The sequence below is a fragment of the Mustela nivalis genome, assembly GCF_964662115.1.
Source record: "Mustela nivalis genome assembly, chromosome: 7".
NCBI classification, from domain to species: domain Eukaryota; kingdom Metazoa; phylum Chordata; class Mammalia; order Carnivora; family Mustelidae; genus Mustela; species Mustela nivalis.
The window spans coordinates 73,824,912-73,852,718 of NC_139026.1; the positions used below are offsets into that span (position 1 = coordinate 73,824,912).

General features: G+C 39.0%; 1 protein-coding gene across 31 annotated transcripts in view; it reads left to right on the forward strand.

The window, feature by feature from the left end:
• The first annotated feature begins 11,673 nt into the window (after positions 1-11,673).
• Positions 11,674-27,807, forward strand: part of C2CD5 (C2 calcium dependent domain containing 5) — a 97,877-nt gene continuing 81,743 nt past the window's right edge. For 22 of the 31 annotated variants that reach the window (XM_082740508.1, XM_082740503.1, XM_082740528.1 and 19 more), the window contains exons 1-3: positions 11,755-11,883; positions 12,039-12,157; positions 25,739-25,825. In XM_082740508.1, the coding sequence (XP_082596634.1) occupies positions 12,068-12,157; positions 25,739-25,825 (177 nt within the window). In that variant the 5' untranslated portion in view covers positions 11,755-11,883; positions 12,039-12,067. Of the gene's footprint in view, positions 11,884-11,977; positions 12,158-12,509; positions 12,709-25,738; positions 25,826-27,807 lie in introns of those variants that run through there. The other 9 variants (XM_082740501.1, XM_082740504.1, XM_082740502.1 and 6 more) reach the window with 7 other exon arrangements.

Sequence of the window (27,807 nt, forward strand, 5' to 3'; positions counted from 1 at the left end):
CAGAGTCCTGGGATTGAGCCCTGCATTGGGTTCCCTGCTCAGCAGGGAGTCTATTTCTCCCCTCCCCGTGCTTGTGCTTTCCCTATCAAATGAATAAAAAATAAAATCCTTTAAAAATTAATTAATTCTAAAAAAAGAAAAAATATGTTAGTTGATAAATAGTTATATAAATAAAAATAAAAGCCCTCAAGGAGCAAGGTGCTTATATTCTCCTAGACACCATTTCTGTAATTTCAGTTACCATCACCATGTGCCAAGGAAGGCCCATCAAGTGTTTTCTCTGTGGATAGGTTACATCCTGGCAAGGTAAGGAGAAGATGGAAATGTGCCTTTGATTCAGTCAATTATGATGCTGACTATAAAAAGTATTTTAAGGGATACAAGGCTGGCTCAGTTAGAGTATGTAACTCTTGATCTCAGGGTTTTTCTTTCTCTCTCTTTTTTAAAAATTAACACATAATGTATTATTTGCCCCAGGGGTACAGGTCGGTGAATCATCAGTCTTACACAATTCACAGCACTCACCATAGCACATACCCTCCCCAGTGTCTATAACCCAACCACCTTATCCCTCTCCCCGCCCTCCAGCAACCCTCAGTTTGTTTCCTGAGATTAAGAGTCTCTTATGGTTTGTCTCCCTCCTGATCCCAACTTGTTTCATTTTTTTCTCTCCTTACTCCCCATGACCCCACTCCCTGCCTCTCAAATTCCTCATATCAGAGAGATCATATGCTAATTGTCTTTCTCTGATTGAATTATTTTGCTTAGCATTTTATATATATAATTATATATAATTATAATATAAATTATATTACATATATATAATATATAATTATATATATAAAATGCTAAGCAAAATGTATATATATATATATATATATATATATATATATATATGCCATATCTTCTTTATCCATTCATCTGTTGAAGGACATATTGGCTCTTTCCATAGTTTGGCTATTGTGGACATTGCTGCTATAAACCACTTGGGTGCATGCCCCCCTTCGGATCATTACATTTGTATCTTTATTAATCTCAGAGTTTTTTTTTTTTTTTAAGATTTTATTTATTTATTTGACAGAGAGAGAGAAAGAGAGAGAGAGATCACAGTAGGCAGAGAAGCAGGAGGGGGTGGGGGGGACTCCCCGCTGAGCAGAGAGCCCGATGCAGGGCTCGATTCCAGGACCCTGAGATCATGACCTGAGCTGAAGGCAGAGGTTTAACCCACTGAGCCATCCAGGCACCCCTGATCTCAGGGTTTTAAGTTTGAGCCCCATGTTCGGTGTAGAGACTACTTAAGAACATATTTTTTAAAAGTATTTTATAATAATTATTAAATTTATATTTTATCTTATTACATAATGAAACATCAAAGTACTATATCCTATGATCAAGTTTATTCTTCAATTTATCTGTTCTTTTAACCCCAAGCAAAAAATTTCCAGGCAACTTTCAAATGCTATCCATCAGCTATTTTTTCTTTACCTCTTAGTTATTAAATCTTCATGTGTTGTTACTCCAAGCCTGTTTAATTGAGGAAATGGACTAAGGTATCTTCATTCTGCTAATCCCTGCTTATTTTTCTCAAACTTATTAATCTTCAGGGAACACCATAAACCATCATTTCTATTTCTGAGTCAGAATAACAAAAAGTGGGGAAAGTTGTGGATGACAAGGACTCTTGGAACATTAGACAATCTGTCTTTTATCTGGAAAGAGAAGGATTTGATATACTGTCATTATACGTTCAAGGTGCCCCAAGGCTAGGATTATTTGATTCGAAATACAAACTTTTAAAAAACTAAGACAAAGTCAAAGGAAAAAAGTATAAAGGATGTTTTTGCCTTTGTATCTTACTCTATGTCATGAGAATTTTTGTATTTATGCAACACTTCAATTAAAGGAAGCCCACCTTTCAAGGCCCTAAACATAAAAAAAAACAAAACATTTTAGTTTGATGTCATTTTAGGCATCAGGGTCACTTTGCAAGGGAAGACCTGACTAGGTCATGACAGTGGGTCCTGGCCACAGATGTATTTTTCTTTTTCTTTTGTTTTCTTTTTTTAAAGATTTTATTCATTTATTTGACAGACAGAGATCACAAGTAGGCAGAGAGGCAGGCAGAGCCTGATGCAGAGAGCCTGATGCGGGGCTCGATCCCAAGACCCTGAGATCATGACCTGAGCAGAAGGCAGAGGCTTAACCCAGGCGCCCCTCACAGATGTATTTTTCAAACGTTGGAAACAGTGAAGGCAATGCATTTCACCAGCAGATAGCTTTTGCCCTATTGGAATGCTGCTTGAGGCCACCATGTTAGAGCTAATCCATCCTGCCTGACAGGCAGTGCCGAACACAGATTTGTAAGACCACATTCTAGTGAAGTCAGACTATATGCCGTTATACGAATGGGTCCAGTAAAACCTACAGAACTGATGTAAGCAGGCCAAGTCAGAGGACCCAGAGGGATGTCCCACAGGACCAGCCAAGAGGGTCCTTCCTTGGCTTCACACAGGATAGAAATCAAATTCAAGCCAGGAGGAAGTGAAAGCAGAGTTTACTGAGTAGTCTAAGTGATTGAGTATAGCAGATGGAGTGTCTGGGAGACTTGGAAAGGAAAGGAGAGTAAGCCTCTTTACTGCTTGGGGTGAGGGGTTTATACTGCAAAGGGGTCCAGGGTATGTGTTTCTTCGGGAATCCAGGGCAGAGTCTGATCAAAGGTGAGTGACAAGTGAACAATAGGTGTTATTTAATAAATCACTGAAGGTGGGGGGTATTGATATCAGCGTCAGCTGAGGTTTGTCCAAAGCTAATGTCCTGGAACACATTTGGGATCCAGTTCTTAAGATGTCATCAGGTGTTTGGGGCTTACGATGAAATTTAAAAAATGATTAACTTTCTTGCTTCCCCATTGGAGTGGGAATATAGCTTTTTTGACTTATTCAGGTGCAAGGTAAAATATAGAACATGAGGAAATGGGACCGATCAGGAAAACAGCAGAGATGGAGCCTTTCCAAAAAGGAAGTCCCTTTAGTTTTCCCTTCAGAACTATCCAACTAACCCACAGAGCAGTGAGCATAATGAATTCTTGGGAAGTCACCAAGTTTTAGGGAGGTCAAAACAGATTAGAATGGTTGAGGAAGACGTCAAGGAACTCAACACGAACAAAACTAGACTCGTTTTTCTTGACCTTCAGACTTCATTTTTTCTAATAATGATGCCACCATTTCTTTTACTCTGTTTTGAAACAGATGCATTTTTTTTCTTCCTGTCTTTCTCTCCCTGATATATAGTGTCTAATGGTTGTCAATTTTTCCTTAATGATTTCCTTCTCAACTCTCTTTTCTATTACCACTTTCAAGCCAATTTAATAATTGGCATGTCACCATTTTCATGCCAATTTCATAATGAAAGTACAATAAAGATTTTTTTGCTTCTGGTCTTCAGCAATTCAATTTAAACTGAGTCCTCGTGTAACTGTCATTGTACCAAAATATTGTTCCACTTATGCTTCTTTCCACCAAAAAATTCTTCAATGGCTTCCTTTGCCTACACAAGAATGTTCTTGATCATCAGCTTTGTCTGTTGAATCGCCCCTTTCCTAATTGTGATTGCTACGTATATTTCCAGGCATAGCCTATCTGCCTCTCAAATTATCGTTTTTCTACAAAAAAAAAAAAGAAAAAAAATCCCAATTCTAGCCAAACTAGCTTACTCACAGTTTCCAGACTATGCCATAAACATTTTTTAAAATCATTTTTGCTCTTGATTTTTTTTTCTAAATGAATTCCCATGCATCTAGAAATGTCCCATTGAAATTCTACCTTCTATGTGAGGCTTCCTCCTTAATTATGCCCAAATAATTTTTATAAACTACTTTAATATTTTATTGTCCAAACCATTGTTAATACCCAATGGTATACAGTCACTTACTATAGTTACATTTCTTATATATACATGTTTTATCTACAACACACCTAAATTGTAATCTTCTGGAGATAAAGGTCTACATTTAATGTCTTTATATATAAAGTGTTGTTAGAAAATATTAATTGATGTTGAGAGAGGCAGTAAGATTTGAGTAGGTGGGGAGAGAAGGTACATTCTAGAGGAATAGGAGCAACAAGTGAGAATATGTATGATTTATTCCAGAGATGGGAAAGAGAGTATCAAATCAGGGGTCAATTTAATTACCTAACAACAACAATTCAGCACTCAGCTATCATTCTCCACCTCATTTACTTTTTTCCAAGGCACAGTGATGCTCATTTATGCCTCAGGACTTTTACACACTTGTGGAAAATATGATCACAGAAATAGAATTTTAAAAATACTTTGTTGTTTGCAAATACTGTGTTACAGGAAGGAAAGAGGGGGAGTGTTCACTAACCGGAGGCAAATTACCACCATTTGCCAGTGTCAGGATCTATTTTACACCTAAATTATCCTCCCCATCCCCCAGTTGCCTAGTGGTTAGCAGGGGAGGAAATATCTCAAAATACCCAGCAGGGTTGGGGGAAGGGTGAGTCGAGTAGTCAAAAGGAGATCAATGCAGATGGCACAAGTCATCTTATGTGGAAAAGTCATGAAAATAAAGCTAGTATCATTGGTAGGGGCCAGATTACATAATCTAGCAGAGTTTTATAGTCTAGATTTTAAGTCTTGGTTTTTGACTAAATAGAAGTAAACAGGCATTCAAGAGTAGCATGAATCAGTGTACGTTTGAACAAACCTCCCTTAGCTGGGGGAGGTGGTGGTCAGTTTCTTTATCCAAATGGGAAGCACTACACAGATTATCTACCTGGTTGTCAAGACACAAGAGGAGCAGCAGTGGGTAAGGTCCCAGGGTATGCAGCTGGATTTAAATTTAAGTTTGTTCAGGGGCACCTGGGTGGCTGAGTGGGTTAAAGCCTCTGCCTTCGGCTCAGGTCATGATCCCAGGGTCCTGGGATCAAGACCTGCATTGGGCTCTCTGCTCCGTGGAGAGCCTGCTTCCCCCTTTCTCTGTCTGCCTGCCTCTCTGCCTACTTGTGATCTCTCTCTGTCAAATAAATAAATAAAATCTTTAAAAAAAAATTTAAATTTGTTCAAGTCCCAACATCTTTTGTATTAAAAGCCATGTAACTGACTTATCTTATTCCAATATGGTTTCCACAGTATTGTTAAAATTTCAAGTTCACTTCATTTGAATTGCAGTAGCCTTCTGCAAGTATGACACCAGTAGTATGTGAAACTACTCCCTCCTGTGGGAATCAACCCAACTTATAGCCGGTTTAAAAATCCCTTACCCAGCTATCTAGAACAGACCAAATAGGGTTCATATCACAGTAGACTATACAAGGTACTAGCCATGAACTCAGCTCACTTTTGTTCTTGCCATCAATTGCAATAATTAGTAACCACTCTACTAGTCAGCACTCTTCTATTGAGTAACACTTATCCACATTGGGAACTGAATCTTGTTCATGACAATTTAGTAAATATATAGCTCTAGTTTTGCTTTCCAAGGTACACTGGATATATTACGGGACTCCTCTTCCAAAAGCAGGAGACGATTTGAAGTTAACAAAGGGGTTAGGAAATTATGTATCAGTGTAATTAATCCAATTAATGTGTTAGTATCTCTGTGAAGATAATGGCTTACTGGATCATAAAAACTCCATTAGTGCCACCTAATTGGCAAAGAAAAAATGATATGCATAAGCGGAAATACTGTGTCAACTTTAAAGGATCAGGCATATAATTTGGAGCCTATGATCTGAGGTGAATTGCGATCTATTTCAATTTGTAGATACCGAAATGGAACAATGCATTTGAACAACAATTCAGTTGAAAGGGAATAATCTCTAGGCGATTAATTAAACAAGGGGGAGAAGGCCTTGTTTGACTTTAAAAAACCCAAGAATGCAAAAATAAATTAAAAACCCACTTCTGATGTCCTGCTCTTGAATTTCTGGACATTTTTACTTTCTTATAAAGAAAAAGGCCTGCCAAGAATAGGGATCTTTGGCAAGCAGTTTCCCTAATACAAAGTGATACGAATATTTGTTATTTAAAAAGATCACTTGCACTACTTTATGCTGAATGGATTAGATGAAAGCAAGAGTGGAAGTGGGGATAGCGGTCTTCCACGTGAGAAATAATAGTGGAAAGTAGATGGATTTGAGAAATCTTTAGGAGTTATTAACCATAACACTTGGTGATATAAGTAGAAAACCTCCAGGCTTTGCAGTACAGAAACAGCTAAGAAGAGCTTGTCCTGGGTGCTGGCTTGATCAGAAAATCAAGGCCTATAACCTTTCCATTACACCTAGGTGACGTGGCTCACTGAGAGCATTGATGGGTACTGATACAAAGCAATGTGTTCTACTTCAGTAATCTTCCAATCTAGAGAAGGTTTTACTTAATGAGGTCATTGTGCCTACTATACATGAGACACACCTTCATGGGAAATAAGGGAACTACTGGGAAGATGAGCTGACCTAGCTATTTAACTCATTTTTACCCCTTTATTCAGCTTATCTGCTGCTTCAGAAGTAAATCAAAGTAAAAGTACCTGAAAGTTCAAGTTGCCATTTGTATCCAACTTAAACTGGTGAGTTTCTGGCTTGAGCACTTGACTAGGTAGCTGGTGTTCTGCGATTTGAGACGGGTAACAGAGTAGACAAGGACCAGGCTTTTTATTTTGTCGTTGTTGTAATTGCTGCTGCTGTCCTTGCGGGAGAGAGAAAGAAAATAAGATCAGTTTTGGATATTGACTTTAAGGTCACTTTGATACTCCAATTGGAAATAGGAACCTGGCATTTTTTTTTTTTTTTAAAGATTTATTTATTTATTTGACAGAGAGAGACTACAAGTAGGCAGAGAGGCAGGCATCGAGAGAGAGGAGGAAGCAGGCTCCCTGCTGAGCAGAGAGCCCGACGCGGGACTCGATCCCAGGACCCTGAGACCATGACCTGAGCCGAAGGCAGTGGCTTAACCCACTGAGCCACCCAGGCGCCCGGAACCTGGCATTTTGAATATATGAGTCCAGATACCAGAAGAAAGCTGTGGGATAAAGATAAAAACATCATCAGAATCCTGCTAAATAGATAGAAATTGAAATTACAAGTATGAATGAGATCACCTAAGGAGAAAGTATAGTTAGAAGAAAAGAAGGTCAAGAACTGAAACCCCGAGGAAAACTCATACTTTTGTTAGGACCAGTGAGGAAGCTGAGAAGGCAAGTATTTATATGGTGCAACATACAAGAGAAGCATAGTATCTGAATATAAAGTGGAAAACCATTTCAAGTGGAACATGATTAACAGTGTCAAATGCTACTGGGAATCCTGTAGAACAAAAGCTATCCAATGGATTTAGCAATGGATTTAGGTCATTGATGGCCTTAGAGAAAGTTGTTTTGGTAGAGTGGCTGTAGCTAATGTCAGAAATAGTTTTTGTTTTGTTTTTATTATTATTTTATTATTATTTTTGAATTTAGAGAGAGAGAGAGAGAGGGAGTGTGTGTGTGTGTGTGTGTGTGTGTGTATGTGAGTTGGGGGAGGGCAGAGGGAGAGAATCTCAAGCAGACTCCATGCTGAGGGCAGAGCCCATAGTGGGACTTGATCACATGACCCTGAGATCATGACCTGAGCCAAAATCAAGAGTTTGTCGCTCAACCAGCTGAGCCACCCAGGTGCCCCAAAGTCAGAAATAGTTTTAGGACTATTTGTGAAAAATGAGGAGAGGGCACCGATTATAGATAACCCTTGAGAAATTTAACCTTGGGGATGGAGAGGGAGTCAAAGGAACATTTTAGGAAGCCAGAAAAGAGAGAGCAAAACAGTAAATGTATATGTGTTATTAACATTTAATTGCACAAGAATTTGTGGATTACATGAAGGGTACAGGGAGGGAACTGAGAATTGAGAGATGGACAGGAAATAGTCCTTCCCTTCAAGGTGCTCGACGTTTAATAGGGGAGAGGGAAAGATAAAGAATGATCTATATAGACTGTGCAACAATAGATGCATTAGATTTAGCGGTAGCATAGTAGTGAAAGTGAAGAGTACGTTTATCAGGAAGGAGATAAGGGAAGACATTAGAAATAACATTCTGAGTTATGAATTCTTAAGTGTTTGCTAGGAAGAGTATGAGAAAAAGAAAAAAAAAAGCATAGTTTATAGGAAACTATACACAGCCTTTAAAGAGGGGTTCTTGGAATCAAATTGTTTAGATATAAAGCCTGTCTCCAACATTACTAGCTCTGTGACTTTGGGTCATTATCAAGTAAGCATTGCAAAGTCTCAAATTCTTCACTTATAGAATGACGGCTGATAATTCCTATTGTATAAGATTCTAGGGACCTTTAAAAGCTGGGAAGCACTGAATTCAGTAGCTGGTATTCAATACATGTTGTTGTTATTATGGGATCTAAGATGCAAAAAGAGTGGTGAAGTATGAAACTACAGAAGCTAATTAGGAACCAGATCATGATAGATTTTTCAGGAAAGTTAACACTGTTCCCAGCATTAATTAAAAGAAACTAGTACCATTATTAGAAAACAAACTGAAGTCAGGCTTAATTCTACTAAAAAAAAGTCTTCAGGAAACATCTTAATTATAATCTCCTGTTAATGAAGCCTAAGGCAACAGGTATGTATGTGCAAGTACCTTACAGGATACTAATTAGGAGGCTGAGATTGCTAACCTCTAATTGTCCAATTTGCACATATATTTTTATATTACAACATCTTATAATACAAAGCATTGTTTTCCATTAAGATTGTTACAAAACTTCAGTTTTCCAATTTTTTTCCTTCTATGTTTGAGTACTTTTCTTTTCAAATTCTTATTTAAATTCTAGTTAGTTAACATACAGTGCATTATTGGTTTCAGGAGTAGAACTCATTGATTCATTACTTACAACACCCAGTGCTCACCATAACAAAACCCCTCCTTCATGTCCATCACCTATGCAGCCCATCCCCCCAACCCACCTTCTTTTAACAACTCTCAATTTGTTCTCTGCCTTTAAGAGTCTGTTACGATTGGGTACCTGGGTGGCTCAGTTGTTAGGCATCTGCCTTCGGCGCAGGTGATGATCCCAGGATTCTGGGATCAGGGTCCCTTCTCTGTGGGAAGCCTGTGTCTCCCTCTGTGTCTCCCTCTCCCACTCCCCCTGCTTCTGTTCCCTCTTTTGCTGTGTCTCTCTCTGTCAAATAAATAAATAAATAAATAAATAAATAAATAAAATATATTTTTTAAGAGTCTCTTATGGTTTGTTTCCTTCTCTTCCCCCCCATCTGTTTATCTGTTTATTTCATAAATTCCACATATAAGTGAAATCATATAGTATTTGTCTTTCTTTGATTTGTTTTGCTTAGTAGAATATACTCTGGTTCCAACCACATCATTGGAAGTGGCAAGATTTCATTCTTTTTGATGACTGAGTAATATTCCATTACATACCCCACCCCCCACATCTTCTTTATCCATTCATCACTCGATGGACATTTGGGCTTTTTCCATAGTTTGGCTTTTGTTGATACTCAGGGTTTTTTTTTTTTTTTTAATGAATTGGTAGTGTGGTATTACTTTGATTTCAGTAAAAAGGCTATTTCGGGGTGCCTGGGTAGCTCAGTTGGTTAAGCATCTGCCATTGGCTCAGGTCATGATCTCAGGGTCCTGGGATTAAGCCCTGCATTGGTCTCCCTGCTCAGTGGGGTGTTTGCTTCTCCCTTGCCCTCTCTCTGTGTTCTCTCTCTCACCTCTCTCAAATAAATAAAATCTTAAAAAAAAAAAGGCTATTTTGGGACGCCTGGGTGGCTCAGTTGGCTGGACGACTGCCTTCGGCTCAGGTCATGATCCCGGAGTCCCCGGATCCGGCTCCCAGCTGCATGGGGAGTCTGCTTCTCCCTCTGACCTTCTCCTTGCTCATGCTCTCTCTCACTGTCTCTCTCTCTCTCTCAAATAAATAAATAAAATCTTAAAAAAAAAAGGCTATTTCAACTCTACCACCAAAACAAAACACACCAAAATTAACTTATCACATCGTGTTGCTCACCGTGAGTGTTTGGTAAAGGCATTTTACGAGTAGAGTTAGACTCCACAAAAAGCTGCAGTAGAATGCAAGGAAATCCTCATGTGAGCTGTACTCTTCTACTCTTTTTTCAAAGTTTGAGTGGATGAAGTTTTCTTTGGTCTGAAAAGTCAGTGATTTATCTTACAGATTTTTATTTTGAGGAAGACTTTTTCTTTTCTCTTTGTAAGATTTTAACTTCTCACATGAATAATATTCCCTCTATAGAAGGAACTTTTGCCTTCAAAAGAGAATTCTGGGTCACCACTGCCTAGAGTTAGTTTAATCTGTTCAGTATTTTCTTTAAAATATTTGATTTTAAGTAATCTTCATACTCAATGTGGGGCTTGAACTCACAACCTCAAGATTAAGAGTCACTTGTTCCAACCATTGAGCCATCCTGATGCCCCAACCTGTTCAGTATTTTTAAGGTTAAAAAGATTTATCAGTTTGGGGACATGGATGACTCAGGGGGTTAAGCATCCCACTCTTGGTTTCAACTCAGGTCATGATCTCGGAGTCCTGAGATCCATCCTTGCAAAGGGCTCCCAGCTCAGTGCAGAATCTGCTCTGGGTTCCCTCTCTCCCTTAGCCCACACCCATCCCCATGGTCTCCCTTTCTCAAATACATCTTAAAAAGAAAAAAGAAAAAAAAAAAAAAAGAAAAGAAAAGGTGTATCAATTAAAAAAAAAATCTTCGTTTGGGAATTTTCCATTCCTAATGAATCCTGTGGTAAAATCTTTCTACCTGAATTGTTAATGGCGATTTTGTTATTTGATATGGCGTGTACTGTTGATACTCGGTATACGGTGACTTAGGTTACATCGTGTGCGTGTGCCTCAATTTCCCTAATTTTTTCCCGATGGTTTGAGCCTACAGATTTCGCCTCTTTTTTGCATGTTTATTTACATATATTATTGGGTCGATTGTCCCAGGTGTTTCATTAAGAGCACCAGGTTTGTTTTTTGCAGTTGTCTAGAAATTTCATAGCGGAGGAGGTCCTGAACTCCTGCCTGCAATGTAGGTCTTTGGCTTGTTGATCCTTAGTAAACACACCACGTCCATCTGGGCGTGCAGGGGAAACTCTCTAACCAGAGGCTTTGGATTTCAAAGTTTTGTTTTTCCCCAAGACACACAGTAACATCTACAGCCCAGCACACGTGTACATGACTGAATAAAAAATGTTGCTATAGAATATTTACGACTACCAGAGATGTCCCTAAAATTTCATACTCTAATTCATATAAAACCAAAACTGCATTCATTCCAGGTAAACTTATTTTACAAACGTGGTTAAAGCCCGACTGACATCGCTCCTCTAACAGTCTCCGCCTCTTCTCCTTCTATCGCAGCCCTCGACAGTGCGACGTTTGCAGCTGGAAAGGGAGAGACCCGCGATGCCCCCGAGCCCTACGCCAGCTTTGCTCGGGAAGCAGCGAGCCCGCTCGCAAACAGCTGCGCACCGACCCACTGCCCCGGCTCGGTGGATGATGCAGGGCTCGACCCATTTCCCTGCCCCCCGGCTTCCTGGAAGTCCGCCCCGCCCCCTCCAACTGCTCTCCGTCGATTTAATCTCGCCGCTGTAAAGTGGGCCGAGCGCCGAATGATCGATGTTCCCTCCACGCCCCGAGAGCCGCCATTTTGGGGGGAGGAAAACAGAAGTAGGGGTGGCAGGTCGTCCACAGGATGTTGGCTGGCTTTTGCTTCTCTTGCCAACGCTGTGGGACCGGGGTGGAAGAACCCACCGGGGCCACTCCTCCGGCTGCCTTCCCGGAATGAGGCCTCAGCGCCCGCGCTGGACGGCCCCCTCATTCATCCGAGAGTGAGTGGCGGCGATCAGCGGCGCGGCGCGCCCTCGCGCGCCCTCGGCTGTCAGTTACCCCGCGCGCTCCCGCCGAGGCGCAGCTCCCCGCGCGCTCCCGCCCCTCCCCCGCCCGGCTGGGAGCTCGGCGCAGACTCGCTTGTTTGTTTCTGCAGGAGCCCAAGGAGAGGCCGAAGCCGAGAAGATGCCTGGCAAGCTCAAGGTGAAAATCGTGGCCGGGCGCCATTTGCCAGTGATGGACCGAGCTAGTGACCTGACTGATGCCTTCGTGGAGGTTGGTGCCAGGTCCTGCCCCTCAAAACGCAGGGAGCACCCAGCCCCGCCTCGCCCCCACCTCTGCAGCCCTTTCTCCTGTCGGCCGCTGTCCTTTGTGGGGGTGCTCGTCCAAGCCCTCCTTTGAGAGCTTGAGCGCCGGGACTGCAGCCCGTCTGATGGGTGCCCCGCTCTCGGGCGTCTGTGGCGCCCTCCCCGCGTGGGGAGGCTCTTACTGCTCTGCATGCTGGGGTGACCCTAATGTCAGGACTCGGAGCGGGCCACCTGCCAGGCAGGAGGTGATCCTGAGGCGTGGCCGCGCAGCCGGCGGAGCTCAGGCGCACACACACGCGCGCGCGCACACACACACGCACACGCACGTGGGTACCGCCATCGACTCAAGGAGAGGCGGTTCCTCCAGCCAGAGTAATGGAGACCACGTGAAGAAGGTAGATACAGTCCGTTATGGGCACTTGGAGACCTCGAGGTCCCGATAATCCATTCTTGAACGCAGCATTGTCTGAATCATCAGTGTAAACACAACCATAACGCCCTCTGCTCTTGTACAGACTGGTAGGTATGATGAACTGTTTTAGGGTAATTTAGTGCCTTGAGGTAGGAAGCCAATTAAGTGCCATGGATTTAAATTGCAAAATTGCTTTTTAAGCCAGATGATTAGTTTAAAACTCATGCAAATTAGCACAAGCCTAGGGCTCTGAAAGTAATAACCCTGAGTCTGAAAGAAGCCAAGTAAAAATTGTAATAAAAACTGACTTGATGAGCCAGAGCATTAGAATAATAATCATTAGGGCTAGTAATGCTTAAGAGTTGACAGCCACAGGATAATATACAACCTGATTTCATCGCGGTATACACTATTCTTGATGTTCTGTAAAGGTTCTCTGGCTTAATAACTGCAGTTCCCCCCCCCCCCCCCATTGCCGTGGTCATTCTTAATCCCAACTTGAGAAACAGATGCTGAGTGTGCTCTTGGGCCAGATGTTGGGTAATGGGGATACACAGATGGCCAGAGCATAGTTTTTGCTTTCAAGTAGCTCAGGGACTGACGCATACAGTTTAGGTTAATAACTGATAGCTAACGTGTTGAGTCTCATTGCCAGATCTTTGCTAACTACTTTTTAATTCTTATTCCTCATAACAGTCCTATTATATTGTTATCCCATATTACAGTTAAGGTGTCGGAGGTCTAGGAGCAGTAAATAATTTCCCAAGGTTTCTTAACCTTGTAAATAGGCTTGTGGTCTGTTCTCTTAACCACTGTGCTAACGTTGACTCTCTAGACAAGGTGATGAATGTAGTAGAATATGGAAACTTCATTCTGTCTCTGAAAGTTTAGGAAGTTTTCCTCAGAAAATGACATTTGAGCTGAATCTTGAAGGACACTCAGGATTTTACTAGGCAGAGGGAACATCAAAGGCACAGAATGGGATACATGGTATGTTCAGGGAACTAGGTTTGAGATGTGTCTGGAGTAAAAGGGAATATGCGGGTAGTGGAGGCTGGAAAAGTAGGTTGGTGCCAAATCTCACTTTCTGTACTAAATAATTTTTCCTATTCTATAAGCAGGGGCAAACAAAGAGAACTTTTTAAGGAGAAATGGAATAGGATATTTATTAGGTTGTTTATAGGATGACTATATGATGGACTGGACAGATGAAAGATGAGACAGGGAGATCAGTTAAGAAGGTGGTAAAATTATCCACACAATATGTGCATGTTGAGAATGACTGTGGAAACTGATTAGAGGTGGAAGACTTGAGAGGGACATTTCCCATTTTTTTTTCCGCCTTAAGATTTTATTTATTTATTTGACAGAGAGAAAGCATGAGCAGGGGCAGGGGAGAGGGAGAGGCAGGCTCCCGTCTGAGCAGGGAGCCCAATGTAGGGCTGGATCCCAGGACCCCTGAGATCATGACCTGAGACAAAGGGAGATGCTTAACTGACTGAGCCATCCAGGAACCCTTTGAGGGACATTTTTTAGGTACAATCGTCATGCCTTGGTAATAAATGGTTTTGCTGGTGAGAGAATGGTTGGATTCGAGAGTGACTTTTAATTCCTTCTTTTTAGCAAATAGTTATTGAATGCTGTTTGCCAGGCCAGTGCTAGTCACTGGTATAACTGATTGCCTATGTGATAGTAAAGAAACTAGACTTGATTCCCAGTTTTATGGAGTTTATATTTTGGTGGAAAAGACAGACATTAAAAAGTAAAGAAATGATTAAATAGATAATTGTGATGGGTGTCATGGTAGAAAACAATAGAGATTAACAGGAACATCTACTTTGGGTTGGGTGAGCAGGAGACCTCTGAGGAAGTGTCAATCAAAGACCTACTGGATGAGGAGGAGCCAGCTGCTCAGGGAGTGTGTTAGGAAGTGAAGGAAGATGGGTGTGGCTGGGATCTGGCGCAAGTTGGAGAGTTAAGGAGCCAATCATGCAGGATCTTAGAGGCCATGATTAGGAATATGGATTTTTTTTTTTTAAAGATTTTATTTATTTATTTGACAGAAATCACAAGTAGATGGAGAGGAAGGCAGAGAGAGAGAGAGAGGGAAGCAGGCTCCCTGCTGAGCAGAAAGCCCGATGCGGGACTTGATCCCAGGACCCCGAGATCATGACCCGAGCCGAAGGCAGTGGCCTTCGGGAAGTGGTTGTTGAGTTTAGTACTTTTTTTTTTTCTTTTCCTGTCTGGAGAAAGAGCTGAAGGAGACAACTAATTAAGAGATTCTATAATAATTCATAAAAAGAGAAGGTGGGGCCCAAGATGTTGGTTTGGTAATGGAGAGAAGTGGGTGGATTCCACATAAGCCTTGAAGATAGATTCTAGAGGATTTGTTGGTTGACTAGAAGAGGGAACCAGAGAAAGGGAAGCTAAAAGATGACTCAGGGCTTTCTGAAATCTTTGGGGTAATTTTCTGAGGCTCCATAGGATTTGTAGAGGTTGTTTGAGTAGGTGGAGGATCAATTTCTGTTTAGGTGTCTTAGGTTTGAGATGTTAATTGGAGTTGTCCATGAGGGAGTTAGATTTGTGAGTATGGTGTTCAGAAGAAAGATGTAGGGGGGCGGAAAAAAAGAAGAGAGATGTGAATTAGAAATGAGCTCATACAGGCCATTGCTTTTCCACTCTGTGAGACCCAGTGCCCCCTTTATATAGCAGGTATTTTGAAATCCACTCTTTACTATGCTGTCATAATATTTATGGCCAATGTAACCTAGCCTCACAATTAAAAAAAAAAATCAATACATTGTTCTAACTAGTAGTTTGACAAATTAGAGAATTTTTTTAGTATGTATTTCAATATAGAAGTACTTGTTCATGATCACAGTAGAAGATACGAAGTAATCAGATTAAGTCCGTGAATATTTATTAAGTCTTTGTATATGTCCATCACTGTACTGGGTATAGTATAGTGTTCTGGAGATATAGTAATGACTAAGACAGAAATTTCTTTAATCATAGAACTCACATTTTACTGGGAGGATGAAGTTCATAAAGAAGGTAATTATAAGATAAACTGATAGATGGTAAGAATATGGAGAAAATAAAGCAAGGATACAAGATAGGGAGCGTCTCACCTATGTGTAAAAATCATGTGAGTCACGCAGTTTTGACATCTTAGACCTTCATTGCTATCTGATTTTTCAAAATAATCAACTAATGGGGAAAAGCAGAATTTTCCCTTAATTTACATGATGGTTATATTTCTTGACAATTATGTTTATGAAAACTGCATTACAACCTCCCCTTTCTTCCCGCATTACAACATCTTTATCTGTAAAATGAGTTAGGTTTTTAATCCTATGTGATTATCTGGTAGGACATTTGAAAGTCCTGACATGAGACAAGTCTTCATTGTTGGGAACTATTTCTTGCATTGCAGGATACGTGCCTCCTCTGGCCCTGCTTCTAAATATTATAACTGTTCTCCACAAATATAGAAATATCTAAAATTCCCTTAGGAGTTGGTCTGTCCCTTTTGTAAACCTCTGACTTAGTGGGGGAGAGAAGAGGTATGGATCCTTGAAAAAAACTTGACATTAAGCTATTAGAGGAGGAAGATTAGGGGAAGAAAACAGATTATCAGCCAATGGGGAGAGAGAAACATCAGGAAAGTAATGTCTCAGAATGCAAGAGGAAGTTTCTGGAAAGAGGAAACCCTCAATCATTGAATGGCATGGAGAGGTCAAGTAAAGAGAACAGAAAAATCACTGAATTGTACAGTGTGGGGGTTGTTACTGATTCTGATAAGGAGAGTCAAGAAAGCCCATACTGTAGTAAGTTAACAAGGGTTAAAATACAAGGGAGGTGAGGAAGAGGTGAGGCATGAATAGGCAGCTGTTTCAAGAAACAGGGCTGTGAAGGGGAGAGGAGAAATTGTGTGGTTTTTGGGGAGTATGTAGCTTTTAGTATTAAAAAAAAATAAATGAGAAGATACTAGAACATATTTCTGTGGTAATAGGAAAAATCCTGCAGGAAGGGAAAGATTAATGCAGGAAAAGGGGGATAATGAAGGATTACTATATAATAAAGGGATAAATTGTGTGATGTAGCCTCTTGTACTATTTAAGCTCATAGGAAAGGGAGATAACGATGCCAGAACTGGTCACGAGAAGTCTTTTTGCTGGGCTTGTAGGATGGCAAAATTTCTATAGGCAGAGAGGAAAAGGGGCTTTTTTAGATGAATAGGACAAACTCAGTAAAAGCAAAAGGAGAGAGAGAGAACATCTGTAATTGCTGGGAGGGTTCTTTTGTGGAATAAAATTTGCTATATAGGGGGATGCAGGTTATTGAATGATCCGAAAACTATAGGGGGGAGAAGTCTGTACAGTAGAAGCTCTCTTAAACAACTTCTATTAGCTCACTTACCACAGTCCTCAGTGCTCTGCATTCCTTCCATGAGGGTATTCTTGAATACCCCACATTGCTAGATTATTCTCTCATGTTTCTACTTCTCTCATCAGTTGGCTGATAATACTTTACCAAGAGGTAATTATGTTTTTTCCCCAAACCTGTTTATGCCAACTCTATTTGTTATTGTAATTTACTTAAACCTTATGTAAATTGGTGAAATAAGAGTGAAAATGAAGTTGATAATGCTATGTAAAGACATATGGATACAGTCACTAAACATTACTCTAGAATTAGATGGAGAAAAGACTAAAAAAATCTAGGATTCTGCGTTCATATATTTTTACAAGCAATTTTAAGTTCTACCACCACATAAAAAAACCCAAACTGGAAATCACAGATGGTACATTATGGGTGTGGTATATGCAAAAAAAAAAAAAAAAAAAGATGCAGAACTCTAAAATAGTGGACCCTTGCTTAAAGAAGAGGCCTTTGCCTTACATTCAAATATAGGGGAATGAATATTTTATTTATATGTCTTATCTTAAAATGTTTACCATTTGAATCATTTTTAATGACTCTTTGATTTAACCAGATTACCAGATGATTTGATTAACCAATCAAATACTGGTCCTGATTGCATTGGTTGAGGGAATTTCTACTGTGTGTGATGTGAGTAGTTTACGAAGCCAGTGAAGACCAAATAGTATGCATACATGTATGTATGTATTTAAGGACTAATTTATTTATTTTAGAGAGAGAGGATAATTGGGGGAAGGACCAGAGGGAGAGAGAGAGAGAGAGAGAGAGAGAGAATCACAAGCAGACTCCCTGCTTAGTACAGAGCCCAATGTGGGGCTCAACCCCACCAAGTAGTAGTTAAAGATGGTTATTCTTACAGGAATCCCCAGATGAATGAGATGGAATTCTATATAATAAAAGTATTAATGGAAATTTATCCCAGTATTAATGAGCATGTTACAAACTGACAAGCTATATTATCATTTTGTGTTTATCCAGGAGCCTTCGAGGGAATAGGGAGAGGAAAAGAAATTAATATTTAATGATGTACCAGACATTTTGCTAGTCTCTACATGCATTTTCTCCTGTAATAAAACAGTCCCCCTTTCAGAGGAGGAAGCAGCTTTAAATAGCAGGTTAAATAACTTTCTCAAGGTAATTTAGCTAATGAGTGGGGAAAGAGAATGCTTTTCTTTACTAGGGAATCTCATTAAAATCCCTGATGTTCTTTAACAAAGTTGTAAGGTATTCATTTAATTGCTGGGTAATAAAAGCTCCTCCGAATTAAATAAGACCAAATGAACTGTGATCCTTCTTTAGTAGAAGGGGAATCATCACAATTTGGCAAAGTATGCATTCTGGCCTTTTTCTTTTCCTGAAATCTTGGTTTTTGTTTGTTTGTTCGTTTAATACAGTTGGGGGCTATCAGATCTTTACTATATCTAGAATAGACAGTTGACCAAAAGAAGAATAAAAGGCACGATATAGCAGTACAGTATAGTGGAGCAAACCTGAAGATGGCTGAGCTCATAATTTATTTATTTATTTTTTAAAGATTTTATTTGTCAGAAAGACAGAGAGAGTGGGAGCACAAGTAGGGGGAGTGTCAGGCAGAGGGAAAGAGGCCACCCGTTGAGCAAGGAGCCCGATGTGGGACTCCTTATGGGGGCTGAGGTGTTTGATATTTGTGTTGTTGAGGTTATAGAAATAATTATTGAATATATTTCATTTTTAAAAAAGGTTTTCTTTGTCAGAGAGAGAGAGAGTATGCAAACGGGGAGCAGCAGACAGAGGGAGAAGCAGGCTTCCTGCTGAGCAAGGAGCCCATGCAGGACTCAATCTCAGGACCCTGCGATCATAACTGAGCCAAAGGCAGACATTTAACCGACTGAGCCACCCAGGCACCCTGAATTCATAATTTAAAGAACGATATGGTAGTTTTGGTGCTTGAACCTAAGCTTTTAGCTTGTGAAAGGTTTTGAATGATTTCATAATCCTAACAATGTTTTACTTCAAATGAAGCTGGTATTAGGTAAATTAGAAGTATTTCCTTGATGTTTTAGATATTAATATGTACTGAAAATTAAATTAGTAACTGAACAGTAACTTCTATTCTTTCCAGGCTCTCCGTCCCCCATATCCCCATTAAGTTTCATTTCTTACTGTTCGTGATTTAAAAAAAAATTATGGAAGTAATACATGAATGGCTCCCATTACAAAAGATTCAAATAACTCAAAAGTGAAACTTTAAAGCCCTTTACTTGGTAATTTACTACACTGTATTGTATTCCCTATACCATGTCAGTCCTTTCTTCAGAGATAATTACTCTCAGTTTTTTGGCATGTGTTCATTTACTCCGCCACCTTTCCTTTAAAAAAAAGAAGAAGTCTTACTTACATTTTAAAAAACGTAATCATGCTTTATAGATTCTGCAGCTTTTTTTTTTTCAGTTATTATGTCATTGACATTTCCACATGGCAGTACTTAAAATCAGCTCCATTCTTTGAGTAGCAAACATGTGATTTATTCAGTCATTTTCCTGTTGAATGATTACTTAGGTTTTTTTAGTGTGTTGTAGGAAGGAAACACATCGTGTTTCTTTTAACGAACCAGTTCTGTTGTTGGTAGTGGCCACTGTTAACATTTGTTGTATAACCTACTAGAAATAACCTATGCTATATATAGGCATATATTATATGACTTACAACATTTTGCCATTTTTTCCTCCCAAAGTATGCCATACATGCTGTTCCACAGAAGAAAGATCTGTCTTGGTGGTGGTTCTGTACCAGTGTGGAGGGAACTGCTTCGTTCTTCTATTTAGCACTATACTGTGTGGCTTTACCATACTTCATCCAACCAGTTCCAAATTGGTGGATATCTCGGTTCTTTCCAATCTTTTTCACTCTAATGCTGCTTGTACATGTCATTGTGTACTTCTATATAAAGTTAAAGGATGTAGTCATTGAACATTTTGATATTTGTCAAACTGCAGTCCTTAGAGATTGTTTTATTTTATACTCCCATCAACAAAGTATTAGAAGATCTCATCAATACTGTTTTCAAACATAAGTAAAAATGTTGGTTTAGTTTGCATTTCTGTTGTGGTTGATCATCTTTTGATATATAGTTGACCCATGAGCCATTTGGGGCCTTGTCAGGGCAGTTGACATCCCCCTCTCAATCCAGCACAGTTGAAAATCACATATGACTTTTGATTCCACCCCCCAAATTAACTACAAATGGCCTGCTGTTGACCATCAGCCTTACTGATAATATAAAGTTCGTTAACACATAGTTGAACTGTTATATGTATTTTATATTATATTCTTACAGTAAACTAGAGAAAAAATGTTTTTAAGAAAATAGGAAGAGAAAACATATTTACAGTACTGTGCTGTATTTGTAGATACAGTAAGTTTACGCTGTATGTTTATAGGATGAATCATCTGTCAATATCAATATTGTCTTAAATGATACAAAACATAGTAGATATACATATTACTAACACTAGACATTAGAAATGAAAAGATAATGTGAAAAAGAAATTCATGTTTATTTACAAATACAATGATTTATGCATTGATAACAAAGAAGCAGCAGTATGACTGCTTTATGGCAGCTCAGTATAATTGATAGAATTGCTTCACAGTAGCCTAGCCTATATACTAACAAGTGAATCGTTACAAAAATATTTTATGGCTTACAGTATTGCAGTCATATTTATAATATAGCACTAGAAATATAACTTGTGATTATAGGCTGATAGCAGTTTCCCCAATTATCAAAGAGAGGCATACTGTAGCTACATAGCACTTTGAAAGCAAAGTTATAAAACAATAAGAAAACTAACTTCTGGGACACCTGGGTGGCTTAATTGGTTAAACATCTGCCTTTGGCTCAGGTCATGTTCTTGGGGTCCTGGGTTGGAGCCCCACGTTGGGCGCCCTGCTCAGTAGGGAACCTGCTTTTCCCTCTCCTGCCCGTCCTGCTTGAGCACGCATCTCTTTCTCAAATAAGTAAATAAATCTTAGGAAGAAAGCTAACATCTGATTAATTTTGTGTTAAATATTGCTCACCTGTGACTATATAAGTCTAGGCTAAGCACTTCTATATAGTCTTACATAGGACGACTACTTAGGCAATGATGATGACAGAGAAGTACTTCAGACAGATCTTGCCATGCAGTTACTAGATTTTCACATGGAGACATTCGCATATACACAATATATAAGTTTATTATCTGTACGGCTTGATGATTATATTCATGAAGTGGAAGTGGATTGTCATAAAGGTTTCATCCTTGTCTTCATGTTGAGTAAGTGGAGGAAGAGAAGGAATCGGTCTTGCTGTCTTGGGTGTCAGAACAGGTGAAGGAGTTGGAAGGGGAGGCAGGAAAGACAGGCACATGTGGAATAAGTTTACTGAAATATGTTGTAACTTCTGACATTTTTTGCTTTTTCATTTTTTTAAAGACTATTTCTATATAGTACCATTGTTTGCTTTAGTTTCAGTGGTAGTATGCTAGAAAGGTCCATGTTGTAAAAGAAATCAATAGCAGTCTTAAATAGTCAGATCCTTTCTGTCAGGTTGTTTAATATCAATTTGTTCTCGGGCATTGCTTCTTCTGTAGCTTCTTTCTTGTCATCTGGCACTGGTTTGGAAGCATTCATCTTCATCAAGTTGTCTTCTGTTAATTCTTCTGGTGTGATGTTTATTAGTTCTTACATTTCTCCAAGATTCAAATGTTGAAACCCTTCACCTTTTACCTTTTTTGTCATGTACGTAAACTCTTCCCTTATTCCCTTGATTGGCTCTATTGTAAATCCTGTCAAGTCATGTACAACATCTGGACATACTTTTCTCCCCCAGGAATTTATTTAATACTGATGGCTGTCATGGCTTACTACAATGGCATCTTCAGTGGTGTAATCCTTCTAGACTTTCATGATGTTTTCTCATCAGGGTTCTCTTCCATAGTGTTGACATGGTATTCTTTTCAAAGAATACCATGTAATGACTTGTAAAGGTTCTTATGACCAGTTGATCTAGAAGGTGATTATAGAAAGGTTGTGTTTGGGGGTAAGTAGACCATTTGATGCCCTTAGTGTTGAGCTCATGGGGTTCTGGGTAGCTAGAGGCATTGTCTAGTATCAAAGGAACTTTAAAAGGCAGTCCCTTGGGAGCCTGTGTGGCTCAGTCAGTTAAGTGACTACCTTCGGCTCAGGTCATGATCTCGGAGTTATGGGATGGAGTCCCACATTGGGCTCCCTGCTCAGTGAGGAGTCTGCTTCTCCCTCTGCTGCTCCCCCTGCTTGTACTCTCTCTCTCTCTCCCTCTCTGTCTCTCTGTGTCAAATAAATAAATAAAATCTTAAAAAAATAAAAACGGCAGTCCTTTAGTGGAAGGTATTTCCTGACTTCAGGGACAAATCACCAATGGAACCAATCTAGAAAAAGGATTCTTGTTATCCATACCTTTTTGTTGTACAACCCAAAGACTGGCAGCTGGTATCTGTCTTTTCTCTTCAAGCCTTGGGGGTTAACAGCTTTATAGATAAAGGCAGTTCTTACCATACACCTGACTGCATTTGCACAAAATGGTAGAGTTAGCCTATCCCTTCTTGCCTTAAATCCTGGAGTTTATTTTTGTTCTTCCTGACTAAAACACTTCGTGGCATTCTCCCCCCCCCCCCCCCCGCCCCCCAGCATAGGGTCCTTTTGTCTGAATTAAAAATCTGTTCAGGCAGATATCCTTTCTTCTCAGTGATTCTCTTGATCATGTTTGGGAACTTGTTTGCTTCCTCTTGGTCAGCGTAAGCTGCTTTTCCTGTTATCTTGACATTTTTTAAGCCAGTCCTCTTTCTAAAATTATCGTACCATCCTTTGCTGGCATGAAATTATCCAGCTTTAGATCTTTCACCTTCCTTTTGCTTTAAGTTGTTATATAATGACTTCACTTTTCTCTTGAATCATATTAGGCTCTATAAATATACCTGCCTTATAGCAACCCTGCATTTTCAATATGAGATAAAAAGGTATTTTGCAAAAAGCATAAGGCTTTTGCACCTGTTAGCATGGCTGCAGCATTGGCTTCACGAATTTTCTTTTATTGCAGTGGTTCTTTATGCTGGATTCATTTATCTTGAAGTAACAAGCAAATGCAGGGGCAGAATTCAAACTACAGTGCATGTCAGGCAGTTCAGCTTTTTCTTGTAACATAATGACTTTTCTTTCATTCTTGGGAGCACTTTAAGCAACACTAGTGGCACTTTGTATGGGTCCGATGATGTCACATAAGATACGGTGTTGCCTAAAATAAAAATATGCAAGAACTGTAAGAGGTCACTTTGTAGTGCAACATGCTATTTACTGAAGAGATGGACTGCTTACACAGAGATAGGTAGTATCACACAGTGTTTTAAGCAGATGCTAGCAACACTTGGGCTCATGTTAGTTGCAACAGAAGGTGGTTTGAAATTATCGTACAGTAGTACAGTACATACTACAATTCATCTTGTGCAGTTATAATTTGATACTGCATCTTTCCATTCATTTACATTTCCCTCAACTGCTAATGGTGTCATGTGTGGTCTGTTATGTATTTCTGTGCATGTTTTGATCAAGTCTAACTTTTTATCCTTAGTGTGTATTTTATTATCATTTTATTAAATGATAAAATAGACTAGTATTTACATATATTTTATGCATTCATGACATAATTGTTTCTTAGTTTTTTTGCTATTTCTCGGATACATGGTTTGTCTATTAGTTTTTTCAATTTGTCACAAATCTCCAAAAGATTTTCCAGTATATATATTGAAAAAAATTAGCCTATACATGGATGCGTGCTTTTCAAATCCATGTTGTTCAACGTTTAGCTGTGTTTTAAAAGCATCTGTGTTAAAATAAATAAAAACATCTATATTTTCATTTCTTTGAATTGTCTGTTTATGTCCTTTGCCCTTTTTTTTGTTAGACTATTGATCTTTTTCATATTGCTTTATAGAAACTCATTAGAAATAGAGGAAAGTTGCCCTTTAGTATATATTTAGCAAACATTTTTTTCTCTCTTTTTTTTTTTTTAAAGATTTTATTTATTTATTTGACAGACAGAGATCACAAGTAGGCAGAGAGGCAGGCAGAGAGAGAGAGGAGGAAGCAGGCTCCCTGTTGAGCAGAGAGCCTGATGTGGGGCTCTATCCCAGGACTCTGGGATCATGACCTGAGCCGAAGGCAGAGGCTTTAACCCACTGAGCCACCCAGACGCCCCTCTCTCTTACTTATCTTTGACTTTCTTATATTCTTTATTGTGCCAGAAGTTACTATTTTCACATAATTTTTTTAACCTTTTCTACTCTCTAACCTGCCTAAACACCAAAGTGGTTGGTACCATGCCTAAGAATTCAAATTAAATGATAAAACACCTAGGAAAATATACAGAAGATAAAAACAATAATTCTTTTGGATATTCTGCTTTTAGAAAATTTCCTGGACTGATAAAACAGGAAAATCAGCAAATATCATAATACCAAAGGAGAAGGAGGTTTCTTTCAAAAAGGAAAGGAGGTTTCATAGTTTATCTGCTTGAACTAGCATTTGTTAGGAATCTACAGTGTGTTTGTGATGGATATTGTCTTTTTTAAAAAAATTTAAATCAATTAATTAACATATACTCTATTATTCATTTCAGATGTAGGGTGTAGTGATTCATCAGTATTTCTTAATACCCACTGCTCATTATATCATGTGCCCTCCTTAATGTCCATCACCCAGTTTCCCCATTCTCCCATTCCTCTCCCCTCCAGCAACCCTCAGTTTGTTTCCCATGAGTAAGAGTCTCTTACTGCTGGAAATTGTCTTAAAGGGGATAAGCTTTAGTTAATTTAGAGGTTAGGAAAGATAATGGTAATAACTAGTAGAATTAGGGAAGAGATCAAATTTAGGAAAGGCGAGGCCATCTAGGAAGTATTTCCCTAGCTATTTTGCTCTTAAGCTTCCTGACCACTTCTCAAGTTGAGTCAGATTTCATAATCTCCATTCCTTGTTGGAAGCAAGTCCCAGGGATTTAGCCTGATTTCTGTTTCATTCCCTTCTTATTTATTTTTGGATCTTTGTGATTTAGTGTCTGCCAAGACTGGCTGTGAAATAAGATAGTTTCCCCATCCAATCCCTTTCATTGTCCTTGAAGATAAAACCTTTAAAGATAATGGTTCGTTGCTGATCACTATATGTGCACCGGTAAGGGATTAAAAAAATAACAAAAATGGGGAAGCTGAAAAATACAAGGATCTATTTCTAAGTTCTTGCAATAATGGGCTGGAGTTTTGGATTCCCAAACTGAGATGGTGAAAGGATGGTCAGCTGATGTTTTTTACCTTCTGATTTTATTCTCACTGGTCCTCTGCCATTAAGATTCCTCTTCGGTCTGAGCTTTTGTTCCCTGAAGGCTATATTAACTTCTTCCTTCATGTTGACAAAATAGTCTGTTTTTAATTTCTGTGTAGAGCTAGTCAGCCAGAGCAGGAGGTAATCTCTTATTTCAGGTGTAGCCTATAAACTTACTGGATTGTACTTTCTTCCCTTTTGTTTCAAGGAATAGTTGTCCTTTTTTTCCCCCTTCCATGGTTCTTCCCACTGCTTGGCTGAGATCAGAATTTACTTTTATTCATATCTTTGATGTTTATATTTGGATTGTTTATTTGTTTTTAGGTAAAATTTGGAAATACCACCTTTAAAACAGACGTGTATCTCAAGTCTCTCAACCCTCAGTGGAACTCAGAATGGTTTAAATTTGAGGTAAGTTTTTAATTTTTTATATTTTTAAAATATTTTATTTATTTGAGAGCACAAGTGGTTGGGGCGGGACAGACAGAGAGGGATAAGTAGACTCCCTGCTGAGCAGTGACCTAAGCCCCGAGCCCCTCCCCTGTCCGCCTTCCCCGGTTTGGTGCTTGATCCCAGGGTCCTGGGATTATGATTTGAACTGCAGGCAGATGCTTCTCTGACTGAATCACTCAGCTGCCTCTTAAGAAAAGTTTTTAAATAAAACTAAATAAAAAAAGTTTTTTAAATAAAACTAAACACAAAGAGTTTTTTTTTTGTTTTTGACATGACCCCTTCCCCCCAGGAATGATAGGAGTACCTTTTATTTCAGGTATAGTAGTTTTCCTACACCATAAAAGATGACTTTCTTATTTGCTTAACTAGGATTATTAAGTTCTTAAAAAAATAACGTTATAGTTAAGAAACTACAGTGTATGAATCCAAGAACACAGATTTGAAAAACAAAAAACAGAATCCATTGAAGTATATTATTGCTGTCATATTCTCTGGATTTTAGTATATACCAAAAACCACTTACGAATAGTGTACAGATTCAGTTCTTTAAAAAATTACAGTCAAAAGTATACATTAAAAAAATGCCATTTTAACCAATTTTAAGTGTAATTCAGTAACATTGATTACGTTTACAATGTTGTATAGGCATCACTACTATTTCCAAAACTTTTTAATTACTCCAAACAGAAACTACTCATTCAGCAGTAACTGCTCCCTCTTCTAGTGCCTGATAATGTCTAATCTACTTCCTGTCTCTTTGAATTTGCCTGTGTTAGACACAAGTGAAATCGTTGTGATATTTGTCTTTTTGTGTCTGGCTTTCACTTAGCATAATGTTTTCAAGGTTTATCCGTGTTATCATGTATCAGAATTTCTTTACTTGTTACGGCTGAATAATATTCCTGTGTGTGTGTGTGTGTGTGTGTGTGTGTGTGTGTGTATCACATTCTGTTTATCCATTTATCTGCTGATGGACAGATTTGGTTTTCACTTTTTGCCTACTGTGAATAATACTGCAGTAAACATTAGTGTACAAGGATCTGTTTGAGTCCCTGTTTTCATTTGTTTTGAGTATGTGCCCAGAAACGGAATTGCTGGGTCATATGATAAATTGTATGTTTAGCTTTTTGAGGAACTGCCAAACTGTTTTCCATAGTAGCTATACCATTATCTATTTCCACGAGCATATATGAGAAAAATCTAATTTTTCCACATCCACATCTTTGTCAAGCTTTGTTATTTTCTGCTTTTTAAAAAAATCATGCCATCTTAGTAGGTGTGAAGTGTTTATAGTGTAATTTTTTCATGGATGAGGTGATGTATGGTTTTTTTATGGTTAAGGACCATTTACATTTCTTTTACTTTGAACTACCATCTCATATTTTAACTCCCCAAAGAAGATACTTAGAGATGACATTATGGAGGTAGACTTCACAGGTCTTGGTGACTAGCTTACTGTGGAAAATGTAAATGTGATGTGGTATGTCATTGGTTTTGATTTGCATTTCCCTAATGACTAATAATGTTGAACCTTTATTCATGTGTTTATTGCCTGTTTGTTTGTCTTTGGAAAACTGTTCAAGTTCCTTGCTCATTTTTTTTTTTTAATTTTATTTATTTATTTGACAGACAGAGATCACAAGTAGGCAGAGAGGCAGGCAGAGAGAGAGGAGGAAGCAGGCTCCCCGCTGAGCAGAGAGCCCGATGTGGGGCTCCATCCCAGGACCCTGAGATCATGAACTGAGTGGAAGGCAGAGGCTTTAACCCACTGAGCCACCCAGGCGCCCTCCTTGCTCATTTTTAAGTTGGGTTTTTTATCGTATTAATAATTTTCATGATAGTAGGACATTAGTATTTAAGAACATTAATTTCATTTTATTGATGATGCAGTACCATAATTTTTAAAGCTGCAAAGTACTCAAATAGCTTAGGTAACTTTA